General features: G+C 43.4%; 1 protein-coding gene across 2 annotated transcripts in view; it reads right to left on the bottom strand.

Annotated features, from left to right (window-relative positions):
* The window catches only part of SYAP1 (synapse associated protein 1), a 32,095-nt gene extending 15,701 nt beyond the window's left edge, over positions 1–16,394 (bottom strand). Inside the window, exons 1-4 of one of the 2 annotated variants that reach the window (XM_079911114.1) lie at positions 16,067–16,295; positions 9,363–9,481; positions 8,487–8,553; positions 4,382–4,455 (exon numbers count right to left, since the gene is read on the bottom strand). In XM_079911114.1, the coding sequence (XP_079767240.1) occupies positions 4,382–4,455; positions 8,487–8,553; positions 9,363–9,481; positions 16,067–16,259 (453 nt within the window). In that variant the 5' untranslated portion in view covers positions 16,260–16,295. Of the gene's footprint in view, positions 1–4,381; positions 4,456–8,486; positions 8,554–9,362; positions 9,482–16,066 lie in introns of both variants that reach the window. The other variant, XM_079911113.1, reaches the window with a different exon arrangement.
* Between the last annotated feature and the right edge of the window lie 5,345 nt (positions 16,395–21,739).

The following is a 21,739-nucleotide window of genomic DNA, read 5'->3' as shown; positions in this document are numbered from 1 at the left end:
CCACAGACTGAGCATAATCAAGGCAAAAGGCTGTTGTTTTGGATCACTCAAACAATTAAGACTGATTGTTGTTATTCGATTTCTTTTTTTTTCTTAAACAGCTTTTTTGTTAGGAAATATGATACACATCCATTTTTTGAAAATTCAGAACACCAAAGAAAAACACAGTCAAAAATCCCAATACCCACAGACAACCGTAGTAAGATATTTCCTCAAACACCCTCCCGGATGCGTGTCTCTCTGCAAACACGCACGTGTCTGTGTGAATACAACATCTGTTTTTCCTTTCCACTCAAGAGTCGTGAACGTCTTTCCATCTCCAATGTAGCTATGTCTACCCTGAATGAGCCATAATTTACTTAACCAGGCCCACTTCAGTAGTCATTTAGATTGGTTCTAATCTTTCCTTATAGAGAACCGTGCAAGTAACATCACTTTACACTTTTTATTCCCTTCTAAAGTGACCTTTTTAGACTGAATTCCTGGAAGTGGGCTTTCTAATGCAACAGTATGATGATTTTGCCACAGATCGCCCAAACTCTCCTCCAGCAGACGGCAGCAGTTTATACTGCACTAATAGCGGCAGTTTCATCTCATTTTGCTCATATTGGATTTTAACAATATTTTTGGTTTCTGATAATTCCTACATTAATAAGGCAAGAACAATTCTGAGCCTAAATGGATTTTATTTTATTATTATTATTTTTTGGCTGTGCCACACAGCTTGTGGGATCTTAGTTCCCCAACCAGGGATCAAACCCGGGCCCTCGGCAGTGAAAGCGTGGAGTCCTAACCACTGGACCGCCAGGGAATTCCCCCTCAATGGCTTTTAGTTATTTTACCTTCCAAAATAAACATTTCAAAGCCTGAAGTTGTCCCAATCATGTTTCACCTGGGTTTCTACACCGGCCTCCTAATGGGCACCTGTCTCCAGTCCCATTTCTCCCATCCCAAGAAAAACATATTTTACCTATGACTACAATCCTTCAATGACTCCTTGCTGCCTTTAAGATAAAACCTACAGCTTCCCTGGTGGCGCAGTGGTTGAGAGTCCGCCTGCCGATGCAGGGGACGCGGGTTCGTGCCCCGGTCCGGGAAGATCCCACATGCCGCGGAGCGGCTGGGCCCGTGGGCCGTGGCCGCTGGGCCTGCGCGTCCGGAGCCTGTGCTCCGCAGCGGGAGAGGCCACAACAGTGAGAGGCCCGCATACCGCAAAAAAAAAAAAAAAAAAAGATAAAACCTAAACTTATCAGAATGGTATGATAACGTCCTCATGACCTCTGCCTATCTACTTCTTCACCTGCATCCTACAGTTCAGTCAAACACAAATGCTCGCAATAACCCCTACCTTAATGCCAAACCCGGCCTCACGTCCCCCAAACATCCACACACTCTCCTAAGACTCAACTCAGCTCCAGTGCCGTCACTTCTGGGAAGCTTCCTCGGGCCCATCCTTTTCCCGCTCCACAATAAATGAGATGTTCCTCTCGCTGCGCGTCCTTAGCGTCCTGTATTACATTCCTCATTCCAGGGAATAATCCTGTATGTGTGTTCATCGAGCAGCTCTCTAGCAAGCCCACGGGCTCCTGCAGGGTGGATCTCATTTATCTCAAGTCCTAGGAGAAGGCTTGGCCTACAGCAGTTACTAAATTCGGTCTGCTGAATTGAGTTCTCACAAGTCTCTAATGACAAATGTACTATCAACTTCTTTTCATGTATTACGTGGCCCTATGTGGCCCTCCAATATAAACAGCTTAAAGGGTTACTCTGCTATACACTCTGAAGTGTCCCAAACTAGTGCCTGGTAAGTTAGAGAATGTCAGGCAACTCCGGCAGAGACTGCTAACCGTCTCCCAGTATCCATTTCTACCTTCCTTTCTTTCAGGATCACAACTCTGAGTTCCAGCTGGGCACGTGGCCACACAGCCAGAGACCGGATTTCCAGGCTCCCTGGAGTACAGGGGTGGCTGTGTGTCTAAGTTGTCAAAGGGGTGTGTGCCTGAGTGATAAGTGCAGTTTGCGGGTCTCGTCCTTCAGGTGGTCTGGTACAGCCACCTCTTTCCCACTTCCCACAGGCTGGAACACAGTCATGCACACCATGTCCTAGGGGCTGCTTGGGAGTAAGACAAGAAGAACTTAGGTCTCTAAGTGACTTCGTTGGGCAAGCACACCTACTGAGACCACCTACCTCTGGACTGACTGTGAAGGGGAAGGAGGGAGGGAGGGAGAGAAACTCACAGCTCATTTAACCTACTGTGTTTTTAGATCTATTACAGCAACTGAATCTATTCCTTAACACATTCAGCAGCCACCATAAAGGATGGATTGAAGACTGTTTCGAAGCCTCTGGGTCATGCCGAAATCTCAGAAGCTCTCTTGTAGGCGTGCCTGAGTGCAACGTTTATTGCATCATTTATTCAGCAGATGACCATTTGGCACCTGCTATGCTCCGGGCTCCACGCCACCTGCTCAGCAGGGCACAGCACAGATGGAGTCCCTGCCTTCACGGCACTTACATTCCAGCTGGGGGCGGTGGAGCGCGGAGAGACACAAGGGTTTAGACTGCCAGGGCTCTGCGCTGCTGTACCTGGGCGTGCAGGGCTGAAAGCGTGCTGACGGAAGGCCTCTAGGAGATGTCATCTAAGCTGAGATCTTGTGGAATGGTGCAGGGTGAGGTTCCAGGAAGAAGGGACAGCAAGTTCAAGGTACTAAAGCAGAACAAAGCTGATCTAGTTGTACATCGGAAAGCAACAGTGGCTGGAGGGCTGGCACTCAGGCCAGTGGGGCACGAGGGAGCAGTGGGCAAAGCCAGGGACCTTAGAAGCCAGCGGACGGAGTTTAGATCTTAGTCTACAAGAGATGAGACGCCACTAAAAGGGTCTGTGTAGGAGAGTGACACGAAGTGTGTTCACCATAAATGGACCCCTCTGGTTGCTGAGATGCACTTGTACTGGAAAGGGGCAAGGATGGGACAACAGTCGGGATGGGATGCCTTGGGCAGAAGACGATAGCACCAGGACCATGGTGACAGCAGTGAAGTGGACTAGAGCTATGCTCTGAACACAGCACTGTCAGGATGGGGGCAGGGGGAGGCAGGACTCAAGAAAGACTCCTTTAGAAAAAATTGGTGGATAACTGGAGTCTTTTATTCTGAGATGTAGAAGATGAGGAGAGGGACAGGTATGGGGGACAGAGGAGTTATGGGGACTTGGTTGGTATCTGACATTTACCCTCAAATGACACCGAGTCTCACTGTCAAAATTTCCTTCTAGGGATAAATAATCGGTGTGTGATGTCAGTGTCAAGTTTGGCTGTAACACGGTAAACAAAATACATGGTGTCCACAATGAACCTGGAATTGGATGCTTAGGCCTTTAAGGATTTACTAATGGGAAGAAGAAAACCTTAAAGTGCCCTGGGGCACTGGAAGGGAGGAAAAGCCCAGCTTTACACTTGTTTGTTTTCTAGACCAAGGTTCCATTTCTGACTTCGGTTAAAAAAAAAGAGTGGGTTAAAAATAAAGCTTGAAAACCACTGATATAGTAAAAAGCCTTATTCACTGCGTCCCACGCCAGGTGGGGTGCTGGATGCTGAGGACAGAGACCAAAGTCAGCCTCTGCTGAGAGTTCACAGCCCAGTGGAGACACAGATAAGAACTGAGGGTCAGGGACTTCCCTGGCGGTCCAGTGGTTAAGACTCCGCACTCCCAATGCAGGGGGTGTGGGTTTGATCCCTGGTCAGGGAACTAAGATCCCACATGCCGGACGTCCATGAAAAAAAAAAAGTGAGGGTCATATCTGAGAGTCACAGTCCCCACACCCGTACAGTGGTGGTAAAAGCCCCTACCCACCTCACAGGCATACCACGAGGCTCAAAAGGGATAGTGTGTGAGAAAGTGTTTCCTGAAACTGTCAGGTGCTACACGATTGTTAGGTGGTGTCACTCCGTTCCCTCTGAAGTCCTGAGAGAACATTTTGTGGCGCAGCATATGGAATTTTCTTTCTTTCAATTTCAGTTTCAGACAAATACATATAGTAGTTAAAGAGAAAATTTAGAATACAGTCATTTCTTTCAGAACAATTAGAATGCTGTCTAGAAACTTCATGATTGCACATCTCAAAAGACTGTCTTAATAACATAAAAGAATCCTTTTAAGGCTGAAAGAATTATTTTGTGTAATAGGCTAGACTTTTCCAATAAGAGAAAGCTACCTAAGAAAAAAGCAAATTTAAAGTCAGTGAAAAAAAATGATGAAAGTTGATGTGTACATTCCTAACATCTCAAAATATTTTAAAAATTGTATAGAAGAAAAACATTCTGCTAAGGATAAAGTCATGATAGGAAGGAAGTATTTCTATACAGGGTATCACAAGATACTTACAGCTGATAGGGCCAAGATTTGTTGTTGAATTGTTTCTTCATCATTACTATCAACCCATGGTGGTACTGCTGCCTCTACAAGGTTTTTAATGGCAAAGAAGAACAGAGAAAAACAGGTAACAAGGGTTAAACTGTGATCTGTGGATTGAAAGAATGAGAAAGCTTCCACATAACCATTTTAGCAATTTACTAATAAGTTCCAAATATGAACACTCATCACAATCTTCAGACTTAACGTATGAATCTTAGGCATGTATGCATTTGATTAAAAAATTCCTTAAATTATACAATGGAAAAATTGGACAACGCCTTGACCAGGTGACCAAAATCAACATCACTAACGAGGGAGAGATGGCCGTTGTGGGCCTCCAGACGCAATATCCCGAGAAGGACACATCATCTATGTAGTATTCTGGCCAAGAATGAATAACCTGAATCTAATCACGAGGAAATATCAGACAAAGCCCAAATGAGAAATGGTCTAGTTAAAAAAAGGAGGGGGGAGTATTCTTCAAAAACATTAATGTCATAAAAGATGAAGAAAGGCTGTGAAAATGTTCCAGATTATAGGAGGCCAAGAGACATGACAAAAAGTGCAGTACTGTACCCAGGACTGGATGCCGTACTGAGGGGGAAAATGTATAAAGGACATTGCTGGGTCAAGTGACAAAATTAGACTATGAATATTATATCAATGTTAAATTTCCTAAAGCTGGTAACTGTACCACTGGTGATTATGTAAGAGAATATCCCTACTTCTTAGGAAATGCACACTGAATGGAACGGAAAAAAAAGACACAGAGTGAGACAAAGAACGTAAATGATAAGGCAAAGGGACTATAACAATCTAGGTGGAGGGTATACGGGTGTTCTCTGTACTACTTTTATTGTAATTTTTCTGTACATGGAAATTATTTCCAAATAAAAAGCCTTTATAAAAAGTTACTGTACTTGATTCATGACACAAAGTGATAAGGAGGTTGCAAGATAAGGGCTTAGGAACTGAGAAAAGGGTTGTCAGGAGTGAAAGCAAATGAAGAAAGAAAAGGGCAAATTGCAAGCAGTAAACAAAAGGGCTGGGATCAAATCCTCCATTAAGTCTTCAGAAGCAAAAAGCTGGGGATGCAAAGACAACTAACACGCAGCCTGCATCATCTGGGGCTCACAAGAAAGAGATGATTACAACTCAGCAGGATTATAATGCCACACGACAAACAGTAACCACCTGGAGAGGCGAGTCCCATGGAATTGAGAGAGAGAGAGAGAGAGAGAGAGAGAGAGAGAGAGAGTGAGTGAGTGAGTGAGTGAGTGAGTGCGTGCGTGCGTGCGTGCGTGCGTGCGTGTGTGTGTGTCTGAGCAGCTCTACTGTCTGAGCAGCTCTACTGTCTGAGCCGAGGGCATGGCTAAGGCTGTGGAGCTGGGTGGTCAGCACGGAAGACAGCAAATGCAGAGGGTCCTCATATTTTTGCAGAAATAGTGCCTTTTACTATTCTTCAAAACTCAAATGGAAGACATATCCTATTGGGTACCAACTGATAGAAAAGTTATCTGCATGGATGGATGGATGGATGGATGGATGGACACATGGACAGGCATCTGGTTCATTCTTTGGCTCATCCTAAACAAGCAAATGGTGGCAATTATAATCCAAATTCTGTTAATTATAAGGTAAAATTAACATATTCTCATACTTTTTAAAAAGTTAGGGTAAAGCCCCTTCAAAACTTTTTTCTTACACTGTTTAACATTTTGGTCTCCATTTTCAGTCTATTCACCTTGGGCAGCCTCTACTCGTGCCACTTACCCTAGAATAATGAGGTCCTCCCAAGGCCCAAGCTACTGGTATGGAGGAGACACCCCCCCATCTCCCTGTTCCTCTAAGATGGTTCTTTTTAGGGTGACCAATAACCTCCTGCTTGCCCAATCCCATGGATACTTCTTAGTTCTTTTCTCCCTAGGCCAGTTTCCTTATCTGGAAAATGGAAATAATAGGAAGTACTTCAGAGAGTTACTGTGACCGTTAAGGGAAGTGATGCACGTGCCTTTCCTCATCGTCACTGTAAATGGAACTCACCTGACCTTGCTGTCCTTGAAATTCTTCCCTCTCTGTGCTTTCATTGCTTTTCTCTCCTAGCTGTTCTCTCTCTCAAGTAAATGGGCACTGGTTTTAACGGCAGATGTGTTTCATCACTTACTAGCTGAGCAACCTTCAGCAAATTACTTAACCTTGCTGATCCTTCCTTTTATTGAAGGAGATGTTGTATATAAAGTGCCCAGCAGGCTCTCAGAAACTGCCGACTCCTTCCATTCTTCCCCGTCCCCTCAACACTGGAGATCTCTACTCAGCACTGTTCACGCTGGACACGCTCTTCACTGAGAAGCTCACCTACTCTCATGGTTTTTACATGACTTGACTAACAATCTGCATCAGCAGACAGAATTCTCCTCCATGCTTCAAACAGGACTAAACTGCTGCTGAACCCCATTCCATTAATTTAAAGCAGTGCTGACCAACAGAACTTTCTGCAGTGATGGAAATGCTCTATATCTGCACTGTCCAACATGGGAGCCACTAGCCCTATGTAGTGATCAGGCACTTAAAATGTGGCTAGTGCGACTGAGGAATGGATTTTCCCGATATGCCACCTTTGTTCCCTTCCTTGACTTTGTACATGTTCCTCTCACCAGATGTCTAATAAGCACCTCAAGCAATTCCATTCCTGGGTATATATCTGAAAAAAACAAAACCACTAATTCAAAAAGATACATGCACCCTTATATTCATTGCAGCGCTATTTACAGTAGCCAAGACATGGAAGCAACCTAAATGTCCATCAACAGATGAATGGATAAAGAAGATGTGGTGTATATATATATACTCATATATGTGTATGCACACACACACACACACACACAGGAATACTACTCAGCCATTAACAATGAAATTCTGCATTTGCAACAACATGGATGGACTTGGAGGGCATTATGCTAAGTGAAATAAGTCAGACAGAGAAAGACAAATACTGTAGATCACTTATATGTGGAATCTAAAAAATACAACAAACTAGTGAATATAACAAAAAAGAAGCAGACTCACAGATAGAGAGAACAAGCTAGTGTTACCAGTGGAGGGGGGAGGGGCAATATAGGAGAAGGGGGTAAAAAAAGGGTTATTATGGGATTATACAAAATCAAGTGTGTGAAACTTTTGAAAACTGTAAAACACTAAAGAATTTAAAGAATCTTTCGCTCAATTAAAAAAAAAAAAGTGAACCTGCCTCCAAATCTTTCACCCCCACTCCTTCCACAGTTCCCATCTCAGAGGCACCAACGAGCTCCTATACCAAGTCTCTGAGCCAGGGTCAACTTTAGTGCTTCCCACGAATCACTAAGTTATGCTAACCTGTACAGTACTTTATTTGTCCCAAAGAGCTACTTCCCACTTTTGAGTACTTAGGAGCAACAATGCCTGATGGGAACTTACCACAGGACTAACTAGTTCTGTTTGAATCTGTGGTACTGCTCAAACAAACTTAAGTATTTTACACTACTTTTGCCAAATTCAAATACATGAGGCCAGTTTTGTGTCTGCACACCACCAAACAGTAAAAGCAGGCATTTTGAGATCTTGCAACTGCAAACATTTAAATAAGCATTTGTCAGTAAAGAAATGTATTGAGTAAGTTCCCAAACTCCCTGTGACTTTTCACGGCCCTCTGTCACTTCCCTGGAAAGCTCTTTTGTTTTTTCTTCTGAACAGAATGGGAAGGGAGCCAACATTTGCTAAGTGCCTATTAGGTGTGCATCAGACACTGTGCTGGACCTGTAATAAAATAAGAAATAAAAGCTCACTCTTTCTCTGTCAGAGCCAGCTCCCCAGAAGGGCTACCTCACCCACCATCATAGCCGCCAGGAACTATTTCCTTCCTTCCTTTAAACCCTGAAGGTTTATAGGTTTGTCCCCACTAGTCTTTGTGCTACCTGAAAGATGAGGGCGTAACTTAGACATTTTTGTATTCTCAGAGCCTTAGCAGGGTGTCTAGCACATAACCGGTGTTCAATAAAATTTGGCAGGCGAGTAGGTCACGTATAAACCTGTACCATACCTGATTTTTTGGTATGCTGCTCCTCAACAAATTTTTTCTGTTCCTTCTGAAAATCTCCTATAATTGTCTGTTAAAAAATACATACAGTTATATTACTTTTAAAAGCTTATTATTAGATAAGAATTACGTTCAAGACTTGTGAAGTCTATTTGAGATATTTTATTCATTTTCTTCAAACAAAGAGACTAAAAAAGTGATACTTCTTCCCTTCCCCAATAAGAGGGGATCTTCGACATTTCCGAACTCTAAGTGTTCAGCTGCCTTTATGACAGATGATCTTTTCAAATGCAAAAATAAAATGAGTTAAAAACTGAATTTTTGTTTTATTCCATAAAACAATAAAAGACAGGTCAAATCTCATTCTAACAAATAGTACACACAACGAAAATATCTAAATAATAAGCTATCTAAAGTTTAACTGATGACCTCCTTAGTTCAAATAGTTACCAACATAAATGAAATTCCCTAGGCCTGTACCCCACCACTGCAAACAATGAACAAACTCACCCCTTAGTGTCTTAAAAGGGTTGTTCCTATTGGTCTAGGACTTTTAAAACTTACCCAAATGATACAAAGGCATAAATGTATTCTGAAATGGTTATAGTTGAAAATTAAACTCACAATATGAAAAGCTTACTATTACCCAAAAGTATCAATGTATTTTAGAATATATTAAAACAAAAACAAAGGTTATTTAAATCAGGTAACTTATAGCTACTTATTATACAAAAAAGAGAGAAAAAACCCCAAGAATGTGATATTTATCAGAATATGATACCCTGCTTGGGTTAATAAAGTTCGTAAGAAGAAGGGACGATTATATTAGCTGCTAATGAATTTCATAAACTTCTATTTCCAAAAGATATTTAAATGTACCTTATCAATGATGTCATCTATCTTTCCTTCTTCTACTGATTTCTTTATTGTTTGTGCTGTTTCAGCAACTGATTCAGTTATCTTTTTTGTAGCAGCAGTTGCAAAGTTAAATAGATAGTCTGCAAAGAATAAAAAAGAGTCTATGCTCCATTCCGGTACAGTGGTTATTGTATTTGTGATTTCTCCCTTAATAAGTGCTTGTAAGACTCTTAAACCGTAGGGCATGTTCCTTGTTAATGAGGACTTGAAACAATGAGCGAGAAGCACTGACAGTACTCCACTTTCTCAGTGGACAGGCCATCCATACTGGGCCTTTAATTCATTGCTTTCAAAGACTGTTAGCATAGTCCCCAGTTCACCCCAGTAGCTGTTTCAAACTTATCTTGCCCTTCTCCAGTCTCTAGTTCTAACTTATCTCAGCAAGTTATCTCCCCGCCTACTTTACAATAAGATCAAGGCTACTTTTTACTTTCTTTCCTTCCTAGACCCTAAGTATCCCATCTTTATTTTCTCCTTCCCTCTTGATCAAAAAAGAAGGAAAAAAGCCCCTCCTCTCCTGGATTAACTCATCCCATGATAAATCTGGGGGATTTTTTAATAAATAGAAATCTTGGCAAGCCCTAATATAAATCTCTTCACTAATAATAAGCAAATATATAGAACGAAATTCAAACCGGAACATACGAACTTCACAAGACAAAACGAAAACACAAAATTAACTTTTCTAAAGACCTGAAAAGACATCTGTATCAAGGCTCTTTTTGCACTATGATATGAAGGTGTATTTCTAGACAAACATCATTTCAAAGTCCACATTCTACAGAATCTGGGCTGCAGGAAGCGACCTCAGGCAGGTTGTAGTGGGGGATGCTCCGGGCAACTGGCCTTCAAATCTCATCCCACAGAAAATGCTCCGTAAGTTAGGGCAGACTTGCCTCTGCTACTTGCCCGTGCTGAGGGGGCAGGTGGGCTGACTCACAACACTCAGGCAGGGAGAAGACCCCGCTAAGAACGGCCCAGGGAGCCTGGCACCCCTGATTAAATGGGTGGTGCCACAGAAAATCAGGAGATTCGTACTGCTACCTGGGAGCAGAAGTACTATCTCCTGATCCGAAGGACCATCTCTACCACTTACCACCTCCTTTAGCATTAAACAGTCTCCTTTCTCCCACTGCGTCTGAAGGCGTTCATCTGTTCCTGGTATCAACACCCACTGTGACTATCTCAGGAAGCTCCTTGTCTCTGGGCTCATTCCTGTCATCCTCCTCCTCCTATTCTACACTCGTAGGACCACAAGAAATTCTCGAGTATCTCCAAGGAGGCCCCAAATATGTTATTCCTTGGTTTGAAACACTTTTATCAGCCCTTTCTTTTCCTGGCTAACTCTACGCATGCTGTGAGCCTCTGCTTACACATCACTTCTCAAGAAACGGTCCCCGGCTCCTTGGCCAGCGTAGGTGTCCCCAAGAGGTGTTCCCTCACCACCTGCGGTGCCAGATCAACAACATCTATGACACTCTATCCATTACCTGGTGAATGTGTCCTCTCAGCTAGACTGAAGACCCATCCTAAGCCCCACTGGGGCAGGGACCAAGGCTGTCTGATTCACCAGTGTATCCCCAGAGAGTGACCAGTAAGTACTCGCTAAATGCATGAATGGGGAGTGACATAAACGCTGAGCTTTAGGGAGATCCCTGATTTCCCTTTGGTTGTGACTAGCCTATTTACCCAGAGTGGTATGATAAAATGGGTAGACAGCCACACTACTTCCTAAAAATATTCTCTGCAGATAGATAAATCCAAACTTCTAAAAGAGCAGGGTTCCCTGTAAGATTTTCTCAGGAATACCTTTTGAATTAGATTTGTCTTTTTTTTTTTTTTTTTTGGCCACACCACATGGCTTGTGGGATCTTAGTTCCCCAACCAGGGATCGAACCCAGGCCCCCTGCAGTGGAAGTGCTGAGTCCTAATCACTGGACAGCCAGGGAAGTCCTGAGAAAGCACAGTTCTCGCCCTCAAGGGATATCCATTTCTCAACAAACAAACCAACGAAAAAGGATTCAAAGACAACAAGAGGAGCTAGATTATTCATTAAACTGAGGCACCCCAGAAGGGAGGGATGTCTCCCAAGAGTAATTAGAAATTCTGAAGTCAGAGGAGTGGGTGGTGGGAGAGCAGGACAAGAGGTTTTCAGGTAGGACGCTCAAAAAGACCAGAAGTCTGCTATTGTGCAGAAGAGGTCAGCTGACACCAAGTTAAAGACAGTTTTTATGAAGTGGTTAGAAAAACTGAGACACAGATAAGAGTTAACAGGAAGTAACAGGAGTACAATATCCACTTCAGAGACTTAGGCACAAGGAGAGAGGGTCTGAACTGAAGTGGCAACCAAAGAAAAGCAAGTCTAAGTAAAACGTGAGTAGACGCAGCAACTTTATGGAAGGAGGGGGCAGACCGCTAACCCTTTACCTTCGTTTTCATCATGCCACAACCATCCCAGGAAGAGTGGGTATAAGTAGCCCGGTTTACAGATAGGGAAGCCAAGGCAAATGATTTGTCCATGAAGGTGGGGCAGACCTGGCTGACTGCCTAGCCAAGAGCCTATCTGCTTCCTCCTACCCCAATTTTGGTAGGCGCTCAGCAAACCTGGGGGTGGTCTTGGCGACCCCTGACACAAACAACAAAGGTCCTTTCTGTTTAAGCCTGTTTGTTGGACTTACTGTAATTTGCAAATGACATCACAATAAAGACAATAAGTAGTATAGGGAATTCAAACACAGGCTACCTGCCTCTAAATGGCGAGCTGGTGCCCCAATCCCACATTGCCTCACGTCAGATGAGCAAGTGACAAGGGCCTGCAGAACTGAATGGATGGTAAAGGTAAAGAAAAGCGGGAAGGTTCTCAAAAGGTCAGAAAAAGAGTAAATTTATCAGAGTAAATAGAGGAAGGTAGAGTTTAAGGCTTGCTTCTAGAATAGGAAAATAATACAGAGACAGTGGTTTTTAAGGCAGCTTTAGAAAATTAATATTCTTATGAAAAGGCTGGCTAATTTTTCAAAAATACTATATATTTCACACAATTTTAGAATCTTCGTGTTGGAAGGGACTTTAGCACTTACCTTATTCAGCCTCCTATCCAGGCAGCCCCACTTCTAGGGATGGGGAGCACATGACTTCGAAGGGCAGACAATTATTATTGTTATCCATCTCTAATTAGAAAATCCTTTTCACATCCCTTGTCATTTCTACCTCTCAGACTTAGATCTTAAGTAACATAAAATGACTTCTTTTCTACCAAAAAACCTTTAAAAATGTTGAGCGATGCCCCTAAAGTTTCTTCTTCTTGAAGCTAAAATCCCCTGTTCTTTTTAGTATTGTTCACAAGCCATGGGACCCAAGCTCTTGACCATCTGCACTGCCCTCCTCATGGTAAACCTGGGTCTCTCATCAGAACCGAACTGGGTATTTTACTTCTATATCAAAGCAGACATATATTTTCCTACATACACAACTAACTTTTGGAGTCCTTAGTTGTAAACTAAGCAAGTGAGGCATCTAGAACTTGAAATGCACTTTCCCTATAGAAAAAGAGGATGGTCTAATTAACACAGCTCTACTGAAAACACTAATAGCATGTTTCAAAGGAGAAGGAAGAGGAGGTGGCCCTTCCTCCATTCCTGGGCACGGACTGGCCTTAGGGACAGTTTTGAAAAAGCCAAAGCTTATCTCTGGCCACCCTCCCACTTATTTAAGCTGTGGAATGACTCATACTACACTCTCAGAGGTATGGGTTTGTTTTAGAGAAAGAGTATAGATAAGAGTATAGATAACTGGACTTTAACAAAAACCAACTAACCAATCTGCGCTGAATAAGAAGTTACTCTGGGGTATGAGGCCTTGGGAGGTAGGGAGAAGCTCTTCAGTGACTTTCCTAATAAACTGCCCTCCTTCTGTGATCACAGCAAGTCCTAAGTTCATCAGGAGGGAGAGCCAAGGATAAGGTTTAATTTGGGGTTAGGAAGTGGAATATAGGCCTGGGTGTCCGCCACTCCTAACTGGTGCCTAATTTATAAAGCTGCCTAAATGTAGAAATAGGTCACCGTTGATCGCCTGGAGGGGTGGGATAGGGAGGGTGGGAGGGAGGGAGACGCAAGAGGCAAGAGATATGGGAACATATGTATAACTGATTCACTTTGTTATAAAGCAGAAACTAACACACCATTGTAAAGCAATTATACCCCAATTAAGATGTTAAAAAAAAAAAATAGGTCACCTCGTGAACCAGAAGTATTTATGATCCAATCTTGAAGGGAGGCACTCAGCAAAAGTTTACAGAACAAATGGGGCCCCAGGAAATTCCATGTAGATTTTATTATTATTATTTTAAGAAACACTGTGCTTTCCAAATATTTCTTTTTTTAAAATTAATTTATTTTTATTATTTATTTTTGGCTGCGTTGGATCTTCGTTGCTGCGTGCTGGCTTTCTCTAGTTGCAGCGAGCGGGGGCTACTCTTCGTTGCGGTCCGCGGGGCTTCTCATTGTGGTGGCTTCTCTTGTTGTGGAGCACGGGCTCTAGGTGCCCCGGCTCGTGGGTTCTAGAGCGCAGGTTCAGTAGTTGTGGAGCAGGGGCTTAGTTGCTCCGCGGCAATGTGGGATCTTCCCGGACCAGGGCTCGAACCTGTGTCCCCTGCATTGGCAGGCGGATTCTTAACCACTGGACCACCAGGGAAGTCCCTCCATGTAGATTTTTAAAAGGCCAAAGAAATGAATCTACTCAGTGGGAATCAGGCACAGAGATGTTTAACTTCACTTTTCAAAACAGAGATGGGTCTTTCTAAATATACCTCTTCGGATCACTATGTAGAAATAAAAAGTATTTAATCATCTCTTGTCTTTTTGAGGGGTTGTGTACAAACTAGGACCTTTACATCTTTTTAAAATCAAATTTCGGAGCCAAAAGAGCTCTAATTTCTTTGGAAACTTTGCATTCACAGTGTGTGTGTGGGTGGGGAAGTACTTCCATCTAACCTTAGCCTACCCAACCTCAAGAGAGTCTGGGGAGGCAGACTTCCCTGGTATTCCAGTGGCTAAGACTCTGCGCTCCCAGTGCAGGGGGCCCGGGTTCGATCCCTGGTCAGGGAACTAGATCCCGCGCTGTAACTAATCCCGCATGCCGCAACTAAAGATCCTGCATGCTGCAACTAAGACCCGGTGCAGCCAAATAAATAAATAAATATTTTTTAAAAAGAGAGAGAAAGAGAGTCTGGTGAGGAAAGAAAGGGATGGCAGCGTTAAGCTCCGAAGTAGACATCCATATCGAAAACATTAAAAAAATATTTGGGGGTCTTTATTACGAAATATAAACATGAGATTTCAATAAAGCCCTAAGCTTTAAGAAGCCACTTTTGATACTCCTCTGAAGATAAACGAAAATGATTCTCCATGTTCTATGAAATCAAGGAAACAATCATACCCAGCTTTTCCTAAGGTGGTCCCACTTTTATTTATCCCAGCTACCTAACATAGCCTCTCTGCTCTAGTCAACTTCACCTCCTTACATCTCTTGAATATTCCAAGCTCGTTTCTCCCCAGTTTTCCACACAGGAAATAGCTGTTCCCTCTAGTGATTTCATTGCATAGCACTTAGTTTTATTTCTCTTGTACACTGTTTGGAGGCTTGGGGCTTAGATTGTGTACTGCCATGATTTGAGATTATGCCTGTTCTCCCTGCCTCTCCACCCCACAGTAAACTTTTTGAACGTTAGAGCCTTTCTTATTCAAGTATGTGTTTCTCCACTCTCAGGCTCCAGCCTGTCCTGTGCTCTTGCCTTGTAGTGTCTTGAAGTAAATTCTTTAAAATTGCTTGCAAAATTTAATCTCTCACTTGTAGTGTTGTCTGCTTTAGGGCCACCTTCTTAAAGACGTTTTCTTTGACTATTTAAGCCTGCCAAGATCTCTCCAGGAGCAGAATTACTACAGCATGTGTTTATTCCACATGCCTATTATTTATACCCTCCTCCTGAACTAGACTGTAAGCTGGGAAAGAGCATGGGCTTTGAAATTAGACAGCCCCAGGTTCAAATTTCCCTTCTACCATTTACTATCAGCATAACTTTGGGCCGCTAACTCTGTGCTCGTTCTCCCAACTCACTGGGGTGTTTAAAGAGATGAATCGTTCACAAAACATCTAGTGCTGAAACTTGCAACACAGACAATAACTGGCAACTACTTTCCCGCCTTAAGGAAAAAGATCCCAATGCACCTAAAAGGACATGAGCCTGCCTGCCATAGGCCCTAATAACTCCTCCTCAATTTACTTGGGACGACACATTCTGACCTAAGGGCAAAAAGGCACTCGAGCTCCTCAACGTCCCCTGTCCTCTGGGCGGAAGGCGGTGGAGATGAAAGTTGGTGAGTTGAACAAAACAGATACCTCGTCAAACCTAAAGACGTGGAGCCCCACTGCTTTACTGCGGCCCTGCTCCCAACGTTGACACACTCTGCAAAGAGTGACATGTCACTAGGAACTTCAGGCACAGGATTTGACTGCTAGATGAGGCTTCGGCCTTGCCCAGATCCTCACCAACGACAGACACACCTTCCTCTCCCCACCCCACACCCCCGACCATTGGTGGCCCACGCCCAGGAGGTGGGATGCGGGCGCTCTCCGAAACTCTGTGGTCCCGGAGGCCGGGGGAGACTCACTGCCGAGGCCTTTGGCCTGGTGAAGGAGCTCCTGGTCCCCGGCTTCTTGTAGCTCCCCTTCCACGGACTCCGCCACCGCCTCGGAGCGCTGCTCGGGTGGAGCGTCTCCCTTGGGCTGTCCGTCTCCCTGGTACTGCCGGTCACCCGCCTCCGGCTGCTCCAAGCCAAACCAACTGCTCAAACCCCGGAACATCCCGCCCGCGGGGCCGCCACCGCGGTCGGGGTCACCGGAGACCCTAGCGGGTGCCACCTACTCCCGACTCTACAAGGCGCGTCTCCCACGGCGATAATCGGAAGTACGACCTCGAAGCAGCCAGTCTATGTGTCGCCCCACCTCCACTGTTACTCAGCTGCCGGCCGCGCTAGCGTCACTTCCGGACAAAGGCCCCGCCCTCCCCGCTGACTGTTTATTTCGTAACTCGATAAGGCGTTTGGAAACCGGACAAAGGGCTTTCCCCACGTAGTCCCGCCCCGCTTCCTTTTCTCCTCCCTCGGCTTTGTGGGTTCCTGATCTAGGCCAGTACACCGCGTCTTTGTCACTCTAAGCAGCTCGGCTGGTGGTTTAGTCTCACCTTTTCTGGTTCTGCAGGGTTGGCCCCGCGTACATGGATGTCTTTAATCTCCTTGTGAGTCCACATCAAAACTAGCCCAGGCCCTCTGTGTCCACCTACCAATTTACAGGGAATACAGGGGACGGAGGAAACTATTAAAGGACACCACGGGATGCAGGGAGCAGAATCTAGGCTGTGAGAGACCACAGTCTGACGACCTTGTTTCTTCAAATAAATTGCAAGCAAGGGGGGAAGGGGAACCTATAGATTAAAAACGACCTAAAAAACAACCCATGGCAACTTGCGGATTTTCTTTAGATCCTCAAACAAACACAGTGGAGAAAATTTTTTGACGTTTATAAGAATTGGAAATTTGGGGACTGGATAGTTCATGAGATTAAGAAATTGTTAAGCTTAAAAAATTTTAGTTGTGCTAGACAAACAAAATTTACCACCTTAATCTTTTTTTTTTTTTTTTTTTTTTTGCGGTACGCCGGCCTCTCACTGCTGTGGCCTCTCCCGTTACGGAGCGCAGGCTCAGCGGCCATGGCTCACGCGCCCAGCCGCTCCGCGGCATGTGGGATCCTCCCGGACCGGGGCACAAACCCGTGTCCTCTGTATCGGCAGGCGGACCCTCAACCACTGCGTCACCAGGGAAGCCCCACCTTAATCATTTTTAAGTGTACAGTTAAGTAGTAGTAAGTACATTCACATTGTTACAAGTGGAACCAATCTCCACAATTGTTTTCCTGTTGCAAAACTGAAACTCTGTACCCACTAAACAACTCCGTTCTCCGTTCCCCCCATTCCCTGGCAACCAAGCTACTTTCTGTCTCTATGATTTTTGACTACTCCAGGAACCTCATATAAGTGGAATCATACCACATTTGTCTTTTTGTGACTGGTTCATTTCATTGAGCAGATGTCCTCAAGGTTCATCCATGTTGTAGCATGTGTTAGAATTTCCTTAAAATTCTGCCTTAAAAAAGGCTACTTCGAACACTCTTTGACATAAATTGTAGCAGTATTTTTTTGGATCTGTCTCCTAAGGCAGGGGTCCCCAACCCCTGGGGCCGCACAACAGGAGGTGAACGGCAGGCGAAAGAACGAAGCTTCATCTGCTGCTCCCCATGGCTCGCATTACCGCCTGAACCGTCCCCCGCCCCTCGTGGAAAAATTGTCTTCCACGAAGCCGGTCCCTGGTGCCAAAAAGGTTGCGGACCGCTGTCCTAAGGCAAAGGAAACAAAAGCAAAAATAAACAAATGGGACCTAATTAAACTTAACAGCTTTTACAGAGCAAAGAAAACCATCCATAGAATGAAAAGACAACCTACTGAATAGGAGAATATATTTGCAAAGGATATGACCGATAAGGGGTTAATATCCAAAATACAAAAAGAGCTCATACAACTTAAAATCAAAAAAACCCAAACAGCTTGATTAAAAAATGGGCAAAAGACCTGAATAGACATTTTTCCAAAGAAGACATACAGATAGCCAACAGGCACATAAAAGATGCTCAACATCACTAATCATCAGAGAAATGCAAATCAAAATCGTAATGTGATATCACCTCACACCTGTCAGAATGGCTATCATCAAAATGACCACAAATAACAAATGTTGGTGAGGATGTAGAGAAAGGGAACCCTTGCACACTGTTGGCGGGAACGTAAATTGATGAAGCCACTGTGGAAAACATTATGCAGGTTCCTCAAAAAATTAAAACTAGAACTACCATACGATCTGGCAATTCCTCTTCTGGGTATATATCCAAAGAAAATGAAAACACTAATTCGAAAAGATACATGCACCCCGATGTTCATAGCAGCATTATTTACAATTGCCAATATATGGAAGCAACCTAAGGGTACATCAACAGACCAATGGATAAAGATGTGCTATATATATGCAACGGAATACTACTCAGCATAAAAAGGAATGAAATTTTGCCATTTGAACAACATGGATGGACCTGGAGGGTTTTATGCTTAGTGAAATAAATCAGATGGAGAAAGACAACTACTGTATATCATCACTTATATGTGAAATCTAAAAAATAAAAAACAACCAGTGATATAACAAAAACGGAGGCTAGCTTAAAAAAGGCTGAAGAGGATTCCATTGTAAGTATATTGCACATTTTGTTTACCCATTCATGTGTGATGGACATAGGAATTATTAATTTTTAAATTGTGGTAATTGTGTGTGTGTGTATTTAAAAGAGTTCTAATCTTTTAGAGTCATACTGAGATATTTACCAATGAAATAATAGGATGCCTGGCATCTGCTTCAAATTAATACAGGATGGGGGAAATGGGTGGGGATACAGATGAAACAAACCTGGCCATGGATTGATAATTGTTGAAGTTCGAGTTTTAGGTTTGCTTTTCTATATATTCAACTTTTCCCACAATAACGTGTAAAATGGACAACAACAAAAAACTGGCCAAGTGAAAAACTCCCCCTTCAGAGAAGGGAGTTCATGAATGTATCTCCCAAGCACAGTCTTAGGCATTAGGTATTCCTCCACCCCCCACCATCTTGAGAGTAGCCTAGTTCCAGTGACCTGTGTGAGTATGTGGGGGACAGATTACAATTCTGATTTCCTTGCTCTCCAGTTTTCCAGCCTGAGGTATATTTACAATTCTGGTCCAGGACTTTTTTTTTTTTAATTGGAGTATAGTTGCTTTACACTGCTGTGTCAGTTTCTGCTACACAGCAAAGTGATTCAGCCATACGTGTACATATATCCCTTCTTTTTTGGATTTCCTTCCCATTTAGGTCACCACAGAGCACTGAGTAGAGTTCCCTGTGCTATACAGTAGGTTCTCATTAGTTATCTATTTTATATATAGTAGTATATATATGTCAATCCTAACTTCCCAATTCACCGCCCCCCCGTTCCCCCTTGGTATCCATACGTTTGTTCTCTACGTCTGTGTCTCTATTTCTTCTTTGCAAATAAGATCATCTATGCCATTTTTCTAGATTCCACATGTATGTGTTAATATACTATATTTGTTTTTTTCCTTCCAACTTACTTCACTCTGTATGACAGTCTCTAGGTCCATCCACGTCTCTGCAAATGACACAATTTCATTCCTTTTTATGGCTAATATTCCATTGTACAGATGTACCACATCTTCTTTATCCATTCCTCTGTTGATGGACATTTAGGTTGCTTCATGTCCTGGCTATTGTAAATAGTGCTGCAGTGAACATTGGGGTGCGTGTATGTGTCTTTTTGAATTATGGTTTTCTCCAGGTATATGTCCAGTAGTGGGATTGCTGGGTCGTATGATAGTTCTATTTTTAGTTTTTTAAGGAACCTCCATACTGTTCTCCATAGTGGCTGTATCAGTTTACATTCCCACCAACAGTGTAAGAGGGTGCTCCAGGACTTTAGCTTAACAGGCTCAACCTACTTTATTTTTCCAAACAGCTTTATCAAGATATAATTCACATGCCATCCACACCTGTCGAAACTGTACAATTCAATGGTTTCTGTTGTATTACACCATTATTATTTTTTAAAATTTATTTAAGTAATTTATTTTTGGCTGCGTTGGGTCTTCGTTGCTGTGTGCGGGCTTTCTCTAGTTGTGGCGAGCAGGGGCTACTCTTCGTTGCGGTGCGCGGACTTCTCATTGCAATCGCTTCTCTTGTTGCAGAGCACAGGCTGTAGGCGCGCACGCTTCAGTAGTTGTGGCACATGGGCTTCAGTATTTGTGGCTCGCGGGCTCTAGAGCACAGGCTCAGTAGTTGCGGTGCACGGGCTTAGTTGCTCTGCAGCATGTGGGATCTTCCCGGACCAGGGCTCAAACCTGTGTCCCCTGCATTGGCAGGCGGATTCTTAACCACTGCACCACCAGGGAAGCCCCATTAATTTTTTAAACTGTGTAAACATATATATAACATAAAACTTGCCATTTTAACCATTGTTAAGTGTACAATTCTGTGGCATCAATGACATTCCAAGCTGTTTTTAGAGTCTGGGTATTGATTAACCTTTGAAAGTCAGGAGATATCATAGGACCAATGCCTTTCTAGGATTTAGTCAGAACCTGAAAGTGGTCAACACTTTCCAGAAAAAGGATATTTGGTTCAAGGGTGATTGGAATGAGCCTGGAATTTCAGTCAGAAGCCTAGGACAGGGGTGCTAACTCCACTATCTAATGGGTGAGTAAACTTGACTCATTACTCATCGTTTCCCCTTCGAGTTTCTTCACCTATGAAAGGAATACAGTGCTGACCCTTCTGATAGCAGAGGTGGGGGCCATCCCTTTCAGCCTTACTTTTGCTCTATCTCCACCCAAAATCATGACGAAGTCCATGTTCCCCAGGGTTCACAATCGTCCTGAAGGTTAGAATTCTTCAAAACAAAAGATTATAAAAGAACACGAGGGACTTCCCTGGTGGTCCCGTGGTTAGGACTCCACGCTCCCACTTCCAGGGGCATGGGTTCAATCCCTGGTCAGGGAAGGGGAACCAAGATCCCACATGCCACTCGGCGCCTGCCAAAAAAAAAAAGAAAAAAAAGTAAAAAAGAACACAAGCCGTCAACTTAATGACAGACTTCTTTTTCTTCTTTTTTTATCCTCAATGCTATATAGTCCATGAATAAAACACCTGTTGAATGAGTGTACACTCTGATCCCACACAAATCAATCAGTCTGGACCCTGTTATCAAATTTGTTTTTCTGCTCAAATATTTTCCCATTTTGGATTAATGATGCAATAGTTATCATAACCCCTTTGTATTCACAAAGTATCCTTCATCTGTTGACCTCGTAGATTAATAGAATAAGGATGAGGCCTTATATCCTGTGGTGAAGAGTCTGACTTTGGGGACAGATATTTTGGTCAGGGCATTTCACATCTCTAAGCCTTAGGTTCTTCATTATAATAAGGGGATCTTAATAGCTGTCCTGGTTGTAAAAAGGAAACAAAGTACCGAAATGTGGAGGGAAGCCTTACATACGTGGCAGGTATTAAGTATCACCGTCCATGTCAACCTGTTTCACAAGCATTCTTCCCACTGGGTCCTCTGGAAGACTTGTTTCACAAGAAAGCCCTCTGTGCTTCCGGCCTTTTTACAAGGTGCTTTCTCCTTAAAAA

This window comes from Stenella coeruleoalba (assembly GCF_951394435.1).
Source record: "Stenella coeruleoalba genome assembly, chromosome: X".
NCBI lineage: Eukaryota > Metazoa > Chordata > Mammalia > Artiodactyla > Delphinidae > Stenella > Stenella coeruleoalba.
This window is presented reverse-complemented; position numbering and strand designations above follow the sequence as displayed.